The 13,923-nt window shown below is 50.1% G+C and overlaps 1 protein-coding gene across 2 annotated transcripts in view; it reads right to left on the reverse strand.

The window, feature by feature from the left end:
* Positions 1 to 2,148: 2,148 nt before the first annotated feature.
* Positions 2,149 to 13,923, reverse strand: part of CLIC6 (chloride intracellular channel 6) — a 48,589-nt gene continuing 36,814 nt past the window's right edge. Inside the window, exons 2-6 of one of the 2 annotated variants that reach the window (XM_070071613.1) lie at positions 13,155 to 13,264; positions 12,499 to 12,624; positions 11,783 to 11,889; positions 11,080 to 11,261; positions 2,149 to 4,116 (exon numbers count right to left, since the gene is read on the reverse strand). In XM_070071613.1, the coding sequence (XP_069927714.1) occupies positions 3,955 to 4,116; positions 11,080 to 11,261; positions 11,783 to 11,889; positions 12,499 to 12,624; positions 13,155 to 13,264 (687 nt within the window). In that variant the 3' untranslated portion in view covers positions 2,149 to 3,954. 2 annotated transcript variants of the gene reach the window in all.

Genomic DNA, 13,923 nt, shown 5'->3' on the forward strand with positions numbered 1-13,923 from the left:
TAGCTTGATGTACTTCCACTTGTTAATTTTTTTAAAGCTATGTTTTCTGAAATTTTCCAAAGCCTAATTATGAACCACTGAAAGTAAGGACCAAAGGGTAGGTGGAATTTTTGCTAAGAGTGAATTACAGGTCACTACTGATAGTAAGGAAAGGAAGCCCAGAGCCCAACCTGCAGTGGTGTGTGTGTGGGGGGGGGGGGTGCCTGGTGGGCATGTGTGTGAATGTGTGTAAATTGGTGATGTGTGTTTGTGGCCCTGTTGTGTGTATATGTGTGTGAGTGTGTGAATGTGTATCTGTGTAAATGTACATCTGTAGGTATATTTGTGGCGGTGTTGTGGGTACGTATATAATGTATGCTGATGTGTGTGCAAATGTGTAGCTTGTAAGTGTGCACATCTGTGTGGCAGTGCTATGTTTGTGTGTGAATGGTAGCTGTGTAAGTGTGTATATGAGATTGTGTCTGTGACACTAGCATGTGAATGTGTAGCTTGTAAATGTGCATGTGTGTGGCAGTGTTGTGTTTACGTGTGAACTGTAGCTACGTAAATTTGCACCTGTAGGTGTATTTGAATCCCGTGTGTGTTTATGATGTATGTTTATGTGTGTGTGAATGTGTGTGAATGTGTGTGACATATGTATATGGCACATTGTGTGTCTATGTGCATGTTTATGTGTGAATATATCTGTGTCAATGTGCACACGTGTGGCAGTGCTGTGTGTGTGGCATGCTTAGGTGAGTGTGCGTATGTGTGACTGTGTCTGTGCCAATGTACACCTTTGCTGTGTATTTAGGGCAGTGTTGTGTTATGTATGTGTATGCATAAGCGTGAATGCATCTGCATAAACGTGCACGTGGCGGCAGTATTATGTATATGCATGTCGATGTGAATGTGCATGTGTGTGCGTGTGTGTGTGTGTGTGTGTGTGTGGTGTCTATCTCGGGACTTCGGCGAGTATCCAACTCCTGGAGATAAGCCTGTAGCCCAGAAGCCACCTGTGGAGGCTCTGGTCCGCAAAGGCCCCTTCCTGCACCAGGTCCCATCCTTGCACCCGCACCTGCTGGGCAGGATCCAGAAAGGAAGACGTTGCGGCGCTCACCTGTCCTCGGCCAGCTTGCGTTTGGAGATCCTGCGTGCAAGAGTGAGGCTCTTTCATTTCTTGTTTTCCTTTTTCTAACTGCCAGGCCTCAGGCAGCCAGAACCCAGGGAGTGACGGAGCAAAGACAAAAAGTCTTAGATCCATCTGACCTCTCAGGTACGTACAGCCCCACCCTGCGCGGACTGCTGGGCACACCACCCTCTGAGGAGTCCAGCCATCCGATGGCCTGAGCTCTGGCCCCAGAGTACAGCCCAGCCTCCTGGCTCACACCGGGATCTCGCAGGACCTTGGGAACGAGCCCAGCTTTAGCTCAGACCCCCAACCCCTCCCCGCCCCTGTGTACTATATAAGGCGCCAGTCTGTAAGGGCAAGGGCACTCTCTGTCCCGCGTTCACCTGGGAGCCAGCGCCTCCAGGCTTCATTCTTACGCATACACCTGGTCTGGCTTTCGCTTTCCACTGTCTCTTCTTTTTGACAGAGAGGAACCGTCTCTTCTCCGCAGCCTTGCTCACTCACTCCCCATTTGCCCCTCTGCATTTTGTACGGCAGGTTTTGAAGAACAAGTACTTTTTGTTCCTTTCCCACATACAGAGGCTTGTCCAGGGCTACAAAGGAAGTGCGGGGGCGGGGTCAGAAGTCCAGCTGGGATAGGACAAGGCCAGAGGTGGAGCTGGGGTGGGGGAGGTACCAAGTGCAGGGGCGGGGCCGAAGCGAGCTGGGGGCGTGTCAGGGGCGTGGTCAGGCTGGGGCGGGGCCTGGCTAGAGGCAGGCTTGCAATGGGTGGGGCAGAGGATGGGAAAGAGGACCCAGGACCCCAGTGCTCAAATCACAGCACCTGCACGGTCGCAGGGACGAGGAGAGGTCACCTTATCCCCAGGGCGCCTCCCTCTTTCCAGGCCTCTCCAAGGCCCCGTGGAAACTTCCTTGTGGTGCGCAACTCAGTTACCTTCAAATACTATCTCTGATTCACAGGAGTGTCATCAGAGAGGAAGCCACGGCTGTTCATTTCCTTAATTGGGGAACGTAAAGTAAAATAAACAAACGAAAAAGGCAGTTGGTCCCACTTAAATGTTTTATAATCTGTTTAATTTTCAAGCCACTTAGATTTTATGCAGATCATTTTAACATCTAAAAATTACCACGTTATCAGCACTAGGAACCTCTCTGCTAGTTGACTAATTGACCAAACATAAAGTAACAACATAAAACTAGATTTAAAAATAACAGGCTAGACCGGAATGATGTGACCAGGCTAGACCGGAACTCCAAAAATGTATGGTTGATCAACAAAGCAGCCGGCGGGGGTAAGAGTGTGACGCCAGGAACAGGGAAAGGAAGTAGTCTCCCATTACAGTCTCGTGTTCTTTACTTTTTTCACCAAATCCCAGGACAGTTTCTCTGGATGCACTCCACCACCTTTCACGTGACTCGCCTGTACACAGCAGGCAAGGACTAGAAAAATGAACCTTTTCCATCTGCCACCACCGTAGCCGGTGCCACGGGGTCTTCTGCCGGACATGGGTGACATCAAAGGGATGACGTCTAAGAGGCCACGAGGGTCTGACGGTGGCCCCAGGGCCCTCCATGCTGTCCTCCATGCTGGGGGTGGGGCCCAGCAGCACAGTCCCCAGGTGGGGCTGGGGGATGGTGGGGAGGGGAAGCCATAGAGAAAGCGACACTCTTCTGAGTCAAGACCTTTTACTTCCTCCCTGCGGGGACTGTTTGCCAGAACTGCCCGTGGATTTCCTCTCCCCAGGTTTGCCCTAACACTAACTGGGATCACACAAGGCAGAGCGGCCACAGCCCAGACCAGCCCCTCCCTGGGCCCCGAGGGCGGCCAGCGAAAGGCAGGAAGGGTGTGCTTGGTTCACTTTCCACACACAGGGCAGGAAGCGTCTCTGAGTTGCAGCTGATGGAAGAGTTCTCCTATAGGCACAGTCTTCAGAGGGGGTAGTAGCAGAAGCAGAAGGGACTGGAAACGATGCTGGGACCAAAGACACAGACGAGCACTCTCCCGCACGCCTAGAGTTGGTGGCAGCAGTGTCCTGGTGTCCTGGAGCTGTCACAGGGCAGCACGGGGGCCACGTGTGGCCCAGGTTCCGGCTGGTCTGTGTGCCCATCCACTCCATAGCTCTCTGCCTCTTGGAAGCTGATGGCAGCATCTTCTCCAGCTTCGCGGTGCCGGGCCTTTCTGTGTTGGGTCCCCTGGGGAGGATCATCAAGGCGCGACCCAGCGTTCTCTGGCCGGCTCCTCATGGCGCATGTTGTACCACGTGAATGCAGTTCCGTGCGGTGTGATTGTGCATGTCTGTGTGTGTTTGGGGCTGAAGACTTGGAAGATGGTCGCCAAGAAGTTATCAATCGTAAAGTGGAGTAAAATATTGGGTGACTGTTAACTTCTTTTTTATCTTCTGATGCTGTTTTAAAACATGTGATGGTGTGCTTTTTAATTATATAAACAGTATTTCCTTTTGAAAAAAAATTACACTCATAATTTAGAAAAGAAGGCTATATGCGATTATCAAAACTATCAGATAGACCCATTTAAAAAAAATATTGACGGCATCAAGCCCAAACATAATTTGCTTTGAAACTTAGACTGCAAAAAACATGTCCTAAGTATAAAACCAGTGAACGTCAAAGATATAACTTAGCACAAACTAGGCACTTGGTGTGTAGAACAACAAATACTGGTACGTTAAGATACTTGGTGAGCCGACAAATTACAAGGCCGTTGGTTCATGCGGCATTCCACAGAGCACATCACGAGCCTTGTTTTGCTAAGACTTTTGTGGGGGGTGGGATACACAGAACACATTGTTTTCCATGTCCAGCTCACTCAGCCGGAATCAGCTTCACTTCATCCTTTTGGCAACATCTGAATATGCGTGCTCAATCTCCTGGTCAGCTGGACACGTGTTGATGAACTCATCCCGGGCGTAAGCATTGTTCAAGTACCTCCAGATGCCAGTCATTTCAGGAGGAAATTCAAAATCCCTGTATTTCTTGGCCACGATCTGGAAAAGAAGAGGAAATGATCAGTAAAGGGGAACCCCACTAACACAGGCAATGGAATCAGACCGTCGGTTCTTTGAGGCACGCGCCTTGTCCTCTCTGTCAACCCCAGCCGGCATCCTACAGTCATCCGGGCCACCCCCAGTGGCACAGTGACTGCACAGGAGCATCTTGGAACTGGCCAAGGTGATAAAGACTCTGGACTCCACATCCTACCCACCGAGTTACCACGGATGGTGCCTGGGACCCCCCCCCCGGCATGAATTTCCTCTGTACTCCGCTGTGTTTCCTGTGACTTTCTGTTCCTGTGGTTGCTACCACGCTATTCGGTGCACAGACGCACGATGAACCTGTCAAGGGCCCTCTCCCTTCCACTTGCTGAGCCTGACCTCCTGCGCTGATGCCAAGTTCCCATGTGCCTCTGCCCTGCAGAGTTCCATCCCCCTGCAGGGTCACTGGGCTGTGAGCTTGCCCTGTGCAGGGGACAGCCTCACAAGCAACAGACACAGGACCCCGCCCTTGGAGAGAGAGCGGACCCCACGAAAGGGCCGTGGGAAGGGACATGCTGAGAAACAGTGGAGTGAGATGTCCCCCAGCCTGGCACAAGGGAGGGGACCCGTGGGCAAGGGTGGTCGTAATAGAGCCACACACTGAGTGCCTTAAGTCAACGGAGGTGTGTTCTCTCATAGTCCTAGAAGCTGCAAGTCCAAAATCAGAATGTCGGTAGAGACAGGCTCCCTAAGAAGGCCGTTGGGAAACACGTGCTCTGGACTCTCTCTCTCTCTCTCTCTCTCTCTCTCTCTCTCCTTGCAGAAGACTGAGCCCAAGCCTCAGGCCCTCTCGCTGGATGCATGTTGCTGCTCCCAGAACCCTCCTGTGGCTGGGACACTGGTCTTGCTGGAGCAGGTGCACCCTGTACCAACACGGCTTGCTCTTCGCCGATTCCCTCTGCAAAGAGTCCCATTCTGAAAGACAACATGTGGATCTGGAGTAGGGGTGGGAGACACGATCAAACTACCCCTGCCTAGTTCTTTTCAGAGGATGTATTTTACAAGAACTTCTTGGAGACTCCCTCGCATGCCTGGGGTTCAAACTCTTTTTCCAAAATAAACTTATCCTTTAATTCCATTTTCCACAAACTCTCAGAAGTTCATTTGTGTATGCTGAATGTACTAGGTATTTTGTTTTCGGTCTTTCTGTATGGATGTGTGTGTATGTGTGTGTGTCTGTGTGTGTTTCCATTTCTGGTAACTTAGAAGGGTGAGGCTCTGTCTTAACTCTGCCTTCTATAATTTCAAATCATAGGAATTCTCCAGCTCTTGACTTATCAACTTCCATGCTCCTGTCCTGGTGGTGACAACAAGGACATGTGTGCATCTCCACATCTTTCCATTTCTTCTCCCTCTTGCCCCTTCCAAAGGCTGTGACACAGCCAGGGTTACCATATTCTAGCTCTGTCCTCACTAAATAGTCCCTGTTGGTGTCGGGTCTCCAGACAATTCTTGAGTTGAAACACACCTGTCCTTTTTACCACACACCTTCTCTGTTCCTGGATTCCTAAATTGGTGATCATTTTATTACTATATCATGTAGCAATTTTTTAAGTCTTTGGATTGTTTATTTTATTGAACCCAGAAAGAAGAATAGGTTAAGGCAAATCAGATAAAGGTATAAAATCAGATCCCAAATCTTCACATTCCACTTTCTTCCCCTAAATTCTCTGTAGCTGTCAGACCACTACTTTGTGATTTTCACTGTGGCTATGAAGACATGTGAGGCTGCTCTGAATGGCCCCCTAAGAAGCCATTTGGTTCTTATTGCTACTGTTCATGGGTGGTGAGCAGTACAGCAGCCAGGATGTCCTAAGGGGCCTTTCCACTCAAAAGCTCAGCAGCACATCTCAGCACGGCGCCATCGTTAGGGGGCGGGAGTGAGGTGGGGGAGGCAGCACTGTCCCACTAGGGGGCGGGAGTGAGGTGGGGGAGGCAGCACTGTCCCACGTGATCCCTTCATTCAAAATCCTTTTCCCCTTGAGTCTTCCTTTGGCTCCTTTTCCCTGTCCCAGCCAGTTGCTCGTCCCGGTTATGTATACCTTGGGTCTCAGGGTCACCTTTCTCTCTCTGGTTCTTCTCCAGCTGGTATGGCATGATTCTCTCAGGCCAAGTCTCCAAATCTCTGACCAATGTCCGCAATGCATTTTTCTGCTTCTAACAGAACTTTGATTTGTGCAATTATTTTATTCTGTTTACCTATTTTCTTGTTCCCTGCCATCCTTTGTGACAGTTTTGACATCATAGGTTGTGTCTTTGAATGTTTTCCTCAAAGCGTCCATGTTTTCTTCCATTTCTTAAGACTACAGAGAAGTCTGGAATATCCTTAATTTCCTACAGCTGATCCTCCTCACGTGCGTCTTTCTCATCTGCCTTTTTCCTTTTGTTGTTTTTTTTTTTCCCTTTTATCTTTTTCCTCGCTCTTTGTCACTCGTCTCTATCTACAGAGGCCCCACTTGGATTCCTTCTGGTTCCCATGTTTGAATGAGGCAGTTCTGGTGGGGCCACCATTTGTTCACAAGTACTGCAGAGAGCAACGAGATTTAGGTAAGGACAGAGGCAGACTGGCTGGCTATGGATGCTCACGCACCTGCGACAGACACTGCTCTATTTTCTGCCCCTGGGTGGGTTAGGGTTAGGGTTAGGGTTAGGGTTAGGGTTAGGGTTAGGGTTAGGGTAGGGTTAGGGTTAGGGGTTAGGGTCAGGGTCAGGGTTAGGGTTAGGGTAGTGTTACAGTAGGGTTAGGGTTCGGGGTTAGGGTCTGGGTTAGGGTTAGGGTTGGGGTTAGGGTTAGGGTTGGGGTTAGTGTTAGGGTTAGGGTAGGGTTAGGGGTTAGGGTTAGGGTAGGGTTAGGGTTCAGGTTCGGGGTTAGGGTTAGGGTTAGGGTTAGGGGTTAGGGTCAGGGTTAGAGTTACAGTAGGGTTAGGGTTTGGGGGTTAGGGTCTGGGTTAGGGTTAGGGTTAGGGTAGGGTTAGGGTTAGGGTAGGGTTACGGTTAGGGGTTAGGGTCAGGGTCAGGGTTAGGGTTAGGGTTAGGGTTAGGGTTAGGGTAGGGTTAGGGTTAGGGGTCACCATGGCTAAAAGTGCAGCTTGGCCACTGATGGTCTCTTGTTTCTCTTCTCTGTTCAGCAGCCACAGCAGAACGCCAAGTCCCTTCTCCTCCCACTCCTCGTCTCCTCCCAGTGGTTCCTTTGGATGAGTAGCTGATCACAGACTAGGCAGACAGCACCCCTGGGTGGCTCCTCATTCCCTTCTATGCTCCTGGGGAGCTTGGCTCACAAGTGGCCTCTTCCCTGCTTCACTCGTGCCCACGGCACGCCTTGCTCTCAAATGAAGATGAGTGGGATGGGCACTCCAGGGTTGTATCGTTGACTTTGTGAGGCCTCGGAACTTCCCTAACGATATCGAGATACACGCATCTGTGAGCCTCTGTGACACTCACACAGGGTGGCGAGTCCTACTCTTCATGTTGGCGGTTTCTCATTTATCCCTCTATAGGTTTTTGAAAGATCAAGCCACTACTCTTACTTTTTTTTTCAACTGTTTTCTGCTGGGTTTCAGGAAAGGGAATACATGATAAGCCCTTCATTGCCCATCTTTTGTGATAATTCCCTTAGAGTGAGTCTCATCTTTCAGAAGCACTCCAGCCCTGCAGACCGTGAAGCTGTCTGGCATTCTGAGTGCTAAATGGCTTTGAAAACTCTGCTGCTAGGTCTTCCATTGGGGCCATGGGCTGCTTTACCCTGCTCTGAAGCTTACCCCTTCCACTGAGATAGAAAATCGTTTCTTAAATAGGAACTAAGCAAGTGAAAACCGACGTTGTATGGCTGGGATTTTTCTTCTGCTTCTCCTCAGCCCCTGTGTCCTTCTGTGATGGTACACGACTCATTGCAAAGACCGAAGAGCAGTCACTGAGAGGGACTAAACCAAAACACAACTGCTTAGATTTCCTCGTGGAAAATGGCTCTCAAACCTGGTAGGGTTCCAGGACCAAGGTGCTTTCCTCAAGCTTTGAATGGGACACACTGCTAAAGCACAACGAGACTCTCTGGGGGCGGGGGGGATCAGCCACTTCTGGAAGGCTTGCGTTTCAGGTTGTACCCTCAAGCCCGAGGTGAAAGAGAAAGGGAAGAACTGGGGGCCGGCGCTGTGGCATAGCAGGTAAAGCTGCCACCTACAGTGCCAGTATCCAATATGGGCGCCGGTTCTAGTCCCGGCTGCTCCTCTTCTTTTTTTTTTTTTTTAACTTTTATTTAGTAGATATAAATTTCCAAAGTACAGTTTATGGATTACAATGGCTTCCCCCCCCCAATAACTTCCCTCCCACCTGCAACCTGTGGGGAGCAGCTCGGACTGGACTGAGTTACTGGAATTAAGACTTATTCTATGCATCTGCTCTCCCACAATATGGCGCTGGGAGAGAAGTAAACAGCTTCCGCACAGCTGCCTCCAGTTCAACCAATAAACTGTAGGACTTGCTCCTGATTGGAGAGCAGCATACTCGGCGTGTGGGCAGCCGAGTTGGGATTGGCGGAGGAGGACTACAAAGGAGGAGAGAGACGGCATGCACCAGGAACATCTAAGGGGAACATCTGAAGGAACACCTGTGCAGCCCCCGAGACGAGCCGGCCGGCGGTGTGCCGCTCCCCTGCGGAAGTGGGGAATGTGGCCAGGGGGAACTGCCCTTCCACGGAGGTGGAAGGGATAGTAGCCAACCCGGGAAGAACCAGCAGCAAACCCGGGGAGGGCCGAACAGACGAAAGAACAGCGCAGGGTCCTGTGTCGTTCCTCCACGAAGAGGGGGAGCGACACAACCCTCCCATCTCCCACTCCCACTCCCATTCCATTCACATCAAGATTCATTTTCAATTATCTTTATATACAGAAGATCAATTTAGTATATATTAAGTAAAGACTTCATCATTTTGCCCCCACACAGAACACAAATTGCCAAATACTGTTTGAGTCCCGGCTGCTCCTCTTCTGATCCAGCTCTCTGCTGTGGCCTGGGAAAGCAGTGGAGGATGAACCAAGTGCTTGGAACCCTGCACCCATGTGGGAGACCCGGAAGAAGCTCCTGGCTCCTGGCTTCAGATTGGCTCAGCTCCGGTTGTTGCAGCCAACTGGGGAGTGAACCAGCAAATGGGAGACATCTCTCTCTCTCTCTCTCTCTCTCTCTCTCTCTCTCTCTCTCCCTCTCTCTCCCCCTCTCTCTCCCTCTCTCTCTCTCTCTCTCCCTGTCTGTAACTCTGCCTTTCAAATAAATGATAATAAAAAAGAGAGAGATAAAGGGAAGAAGCCAAATATGGTGAGGATTGGAGTAGGGGGAAGAAACAGCAATACCAGAAGCAAAGATAAGGGAATGCCATGGAGTAGGCAGAGGAAGCACTGGCACCTCAGGGGGTCTGAGCCCACTGTGTAATTCTTGATGACCATCAAACGCATCATCAGAACACATGGACCTTGACTCCTGCTTCCCTGGGTCTCTCCCATCTGGACCAAAGACCTTGCACTGGAGCTCATGGGAGCTTAACAACCAACACGCTCCAGAGCGAGCCATGGGCTTCTTCCTGAGGTAGCTGGGGCTACTTAGGTCAGAGCAACAGGGACAATGTCAATAACAACATCTATAAGTGACAGAGAGGCTGAGAGCCCTGCTGAGCGGAGGCCAAGTGTGGAGTCAGCTGCCTTGGAATCCCCAGGGTCTCCCCAGGAGTTTTGATTTAATAGGCCAGGGTATGGGTTGGGGAACTCACATCTCTAGGGAGCTCTCCAAACAATCCTTGCCTACTAACAACGGAGCAGCACAGGCCTAGAAAGTCTTTAACCCTAATGGCACATGGCCTGTGACTCACACCATGTTCAATGCTCTGGGAAGGCCCCAGTCCAGGGGCTGTCAGCTGATCCCTGGTGATCAAGGGTCAGTGTTAAGACAGGGTGACAGGGAACTCCTCTGTCCCCTCTAGAAAGGATTCTGCTGATCCCTACCATCACCAGTGACTGGCCAAGCTCACAGATACCACGCACCATCTCCAAGCCTCAAGCGTTCGATACCAGGTAGAATCTAGGAACGTCCTCAAGTTGTTTGCACATCACTTTTCTCTAGGCCAGGACTCAGGCTGGAAAAGGGAAGCAGTAAGGGCCCACCTTCCCATCACAAGCCCTACATTCTTGGGACTTGGCTGCTGCTTTGGCTTGCAGATGGCCTGACGGTGCCCCAGAAGCTTCAAGTGCTAGAAGCTTGGCCCCAGCAGTGTTGCAAGAAGCCGGAACCTTTACGAAATGGGGCCGGGTGTGAGGTGTTTGAGTCATTTGTGTGCCACCTGCAGGAGGGGCTGGTGTAGTTCTCATGGGACCCCAGTTAGCTCCTGCAAGAACCTGTTGGATAAACCTGGAGCCAAGCCTGGTGCCCAAATCTCTCTGGCTTCCTGTCTCACCATATGATCTCTTCCACACATTCCCATGATGCTCTCTGGCTTCCTGTCTCACCATATGATCTCTTCCTCGCATACTCCCAGGAGTCTCTCTAGCTCTCCTTTTGCCATGTGGTCTCCCACACACATTCCCATGGATCTCTCTGGCTTCCTGTCTTGCCATGTGATCCGTTCCGCACATCCTCCAGCCATCACAATGCCATCACCAAGGGCAAAACAGATGGGACTGCCTGATTTTGGACTTTTCATCTGTAAAACCATGAGCTAAAGAAACCTCTCTTATTTTCATAGTTCCCAGCCTCATGTATGTTGTTATAGCAACAGCAACAGACCAGGCCAACTGCCACGAAAAGAAACAAGCTTGAATTTTTAGTTCAAGAGCCGTAATTTTAGATTGTTTCCACATCTGCCCCTCACACAGGTCAGAATTAAACAAAGCTTCCTTCATGTATTCAGCCCTTGCGTGAGGAGGAAAGACAAACCTTTATAATGTGGAGCTTGGGTAAGAGGTTGCAGTCGGCCAGTGTGAGGTCATCGCCGTCCAGGAACTTCCTTCCAGAAACGGCAACGTCCTCCGTGCTGTAGGCGTCTACCTCATCCGGCAGAGGGCTATTTAGGTAAGTATCCAGCTTCTTCAGGGCCTTCAACAGGCTCTTTTCATAAACTAACACAGAAAGGCAAGAAGTGACTCAGATCAGCCGTGCAGGTGAGACGTGTCTTTCTCCAGCTCAAGGACAGGAGCCTGAGTCTCTCCCTCCTGAGCCTCGGCCAGCCGGCAAGGGTGTGGGGAGGAAGGATGTGGACTGAGAAAACCCGAATAAAGGATTCACTCCTCCCTGGAAAATTACCGTGCTGTCCACCCAACACTGCTACTTCTAGAACTCATCAATGGACTCAAAAATATTTATGGAGAGCCTATGATGAGGTAGGCACTGGCAGAAGCATCGCTGAACATGGCGCAGCTGGGAACACATACGTGGTGAATATTTTTCCCTAAAAATATCATTTTCTGGGTTATTAACCTCTAGAAGCACCCAAACTTTTGAAACCCATGCACGGAATCAAAGGCGGAGGCACCCCCTCCGTGAGATGAGTCAGAGTCCCCTGGATCTAAGGAGCAGCCACACCAGAGGCCACGTGGTGGACCGTGCGGTGGCAGAAAACAGGAAGCTGGGAGGTACTCACTCTCGTTGGCGTCCTTCTTGGTGTTTTTTATAAATGCTGAGAACTTCGCAAACACATCATTTCCTGCAGAGTTTGATTCAGGGTGTTGGGTCGCCAACTTAGGGTACCTTGGGATGTTAAAAATCGAGGTGTCATTGATAAGCGGTGTTTTTGAGTTAGGATATACAGAGGGGACGAGGTGACAATTGAGGCTTCCCTTTGGATGTTTTTAATACCCTTTTTTCATCTTCAAGTTTGGGAAGCAACACTTTCTTGGTGAAGGGCTTTGGGCCAAGAATTTCTGGCCTAACAGTGACCAGTCCTGGGACATGGAGGTCCTCTTGGCCTCACTGGTCTTAGGTTCCTCCCTGCTCAAATGAAAGCATTGGACTGGAAGGTTCCGTCCTTCTCCATGATGTCTTCTCCATAACACTCCATGATGCTTCATTGTAACAAGCACCCCGTGCCTTCCAGAATCGGCTAACCCCACACCACTGTCCCAGCTCCTCCTACCCTCATTGCCAAACTGCAGGTTCATAGCAGCAAAGGGCAGCCCATCCTGACTCAAAGTTTCCCACATGGCCCTGTGTTTCCTGTGGCATGCCCCAGGTAAGCCTAAGGGAGGAGGCACCTTAGCCCATAAAAAACTAAGCACCCGCAGCCAAGAGCTTTAGAATGATTTGGTCAAGGGAACAAAAATGACAAGCGAGTTGACAGCCCTGGTTCGTGAGGCCCACCTCGGGGGAGCTAATTTCTCCTCTAAGAACTCCTCGATCTTGTTCACATCTGTCTTGACGTCACCATCAAAAGTCATAAAGGGAGGGTTTGTTCCGGGAGCCAGGTTCTGCAGGTCTGCGGGTTTCCTGGGAGAGGGGAAACAGCAGTGTTTGCACGTGGCCGTGAGTGCTTGCATTCAGGACCAAGGCTTAGCAGTGTCCTCCCCCACTCAGAATTTCCAAGTAGATGGTGGTTTACAAGAGGTCTTACTGGTGCTGAAAGCAAAGGAACGCATTAACACAGGATGGACTAATTTCCCTCTCTGTGGCCCCTTGTCTGGGTACAGAGGTGGCAAAGTGGACTATCCCCAGTGTGACCGGTCAGGACTGGTGCCCAGATGGGCTTCTGACAGGTGCACCCCTGCCCCGAAGCTGGGAGAGTGGGTTGCTATGGCATTCTCAACTCCTACTCCTCCGGGATTGCAGCCCAGGCAATCCTCATCTAAGTACTTCCCTTGGCCCACACGACAGCTTCAATTCAGGCTCCCAACTGAGGCCAGACATACCCACAATACTAACCACAGGTCCTGGCCTGTGTGTATGTGTGTGCATATGTGTGTGTGTGTTGGGGGGAGCATTAAAACAGTTATTTCAATAATGCAGAAGCCTCGTCTTACCTTTTCAGGTCCACTGTTGTCACATTAAATATAACACCCTTTAGCCAGAGGATCATAAAGAGACGCTGAGAAAACGGGCAATTTCCAATACTCTCGCCATCGTAGCCAGCCTACGAGTGGAAAAAGAGATCCTTATCTGAGTGAGATTCATAATTCCAAATGCCAGAGCCCACAACACACACACACCCTCATTATAAACTTTTATGAATTGTTACACTACTCTAAGTATTCTTCTGAGACCATTGAATCAGTCTCTGCCAAATTTGAGAAGGGTGTGGGGGGAGCAGAAACACTCATGCATGCACGCGCACACACACACACACTCCTATACACGTGCACTCACACACAGATACACTCACAGATACGCCCATAGACGCACACACATACACTCCTGTACACGTACACTCACACACAGATACACCCATACACACAATCGTACATATACACTCATGCACACACACATACACACACACTCACACAGATACACCCATACACACACATACACACACACTCCTATACACATACACTCACACACAGATACACTCACACACAGATACACACACACACTCATACACATACACACAATCACACATATGCACTCACACACACACAGAGTCATACACATATACACTCACATACACAGATACACCCATACACAGATATGCCCATATACACACACTCCTATACACGTACACTCACACACAGATACACCCATACACACAATCGTACATATACACTCATGCGCACACACACATATACACATACTCAC

The sequence above is a fragment of the Oryctolagus cuniculus genome, chromosome 4 (genome assembly GCF_964237555.1).
Source record: "Oryctolagus cuniculus chromosome 4, mOryCun1.1, whole genome shotgun sequence".
Lineage (NCBI taxonomy): Eukaryota > Metazoa > Chordata > Mammalia > Lagomorpha > Leporidae > Oryctolagus > Oryctolagus cuniculus.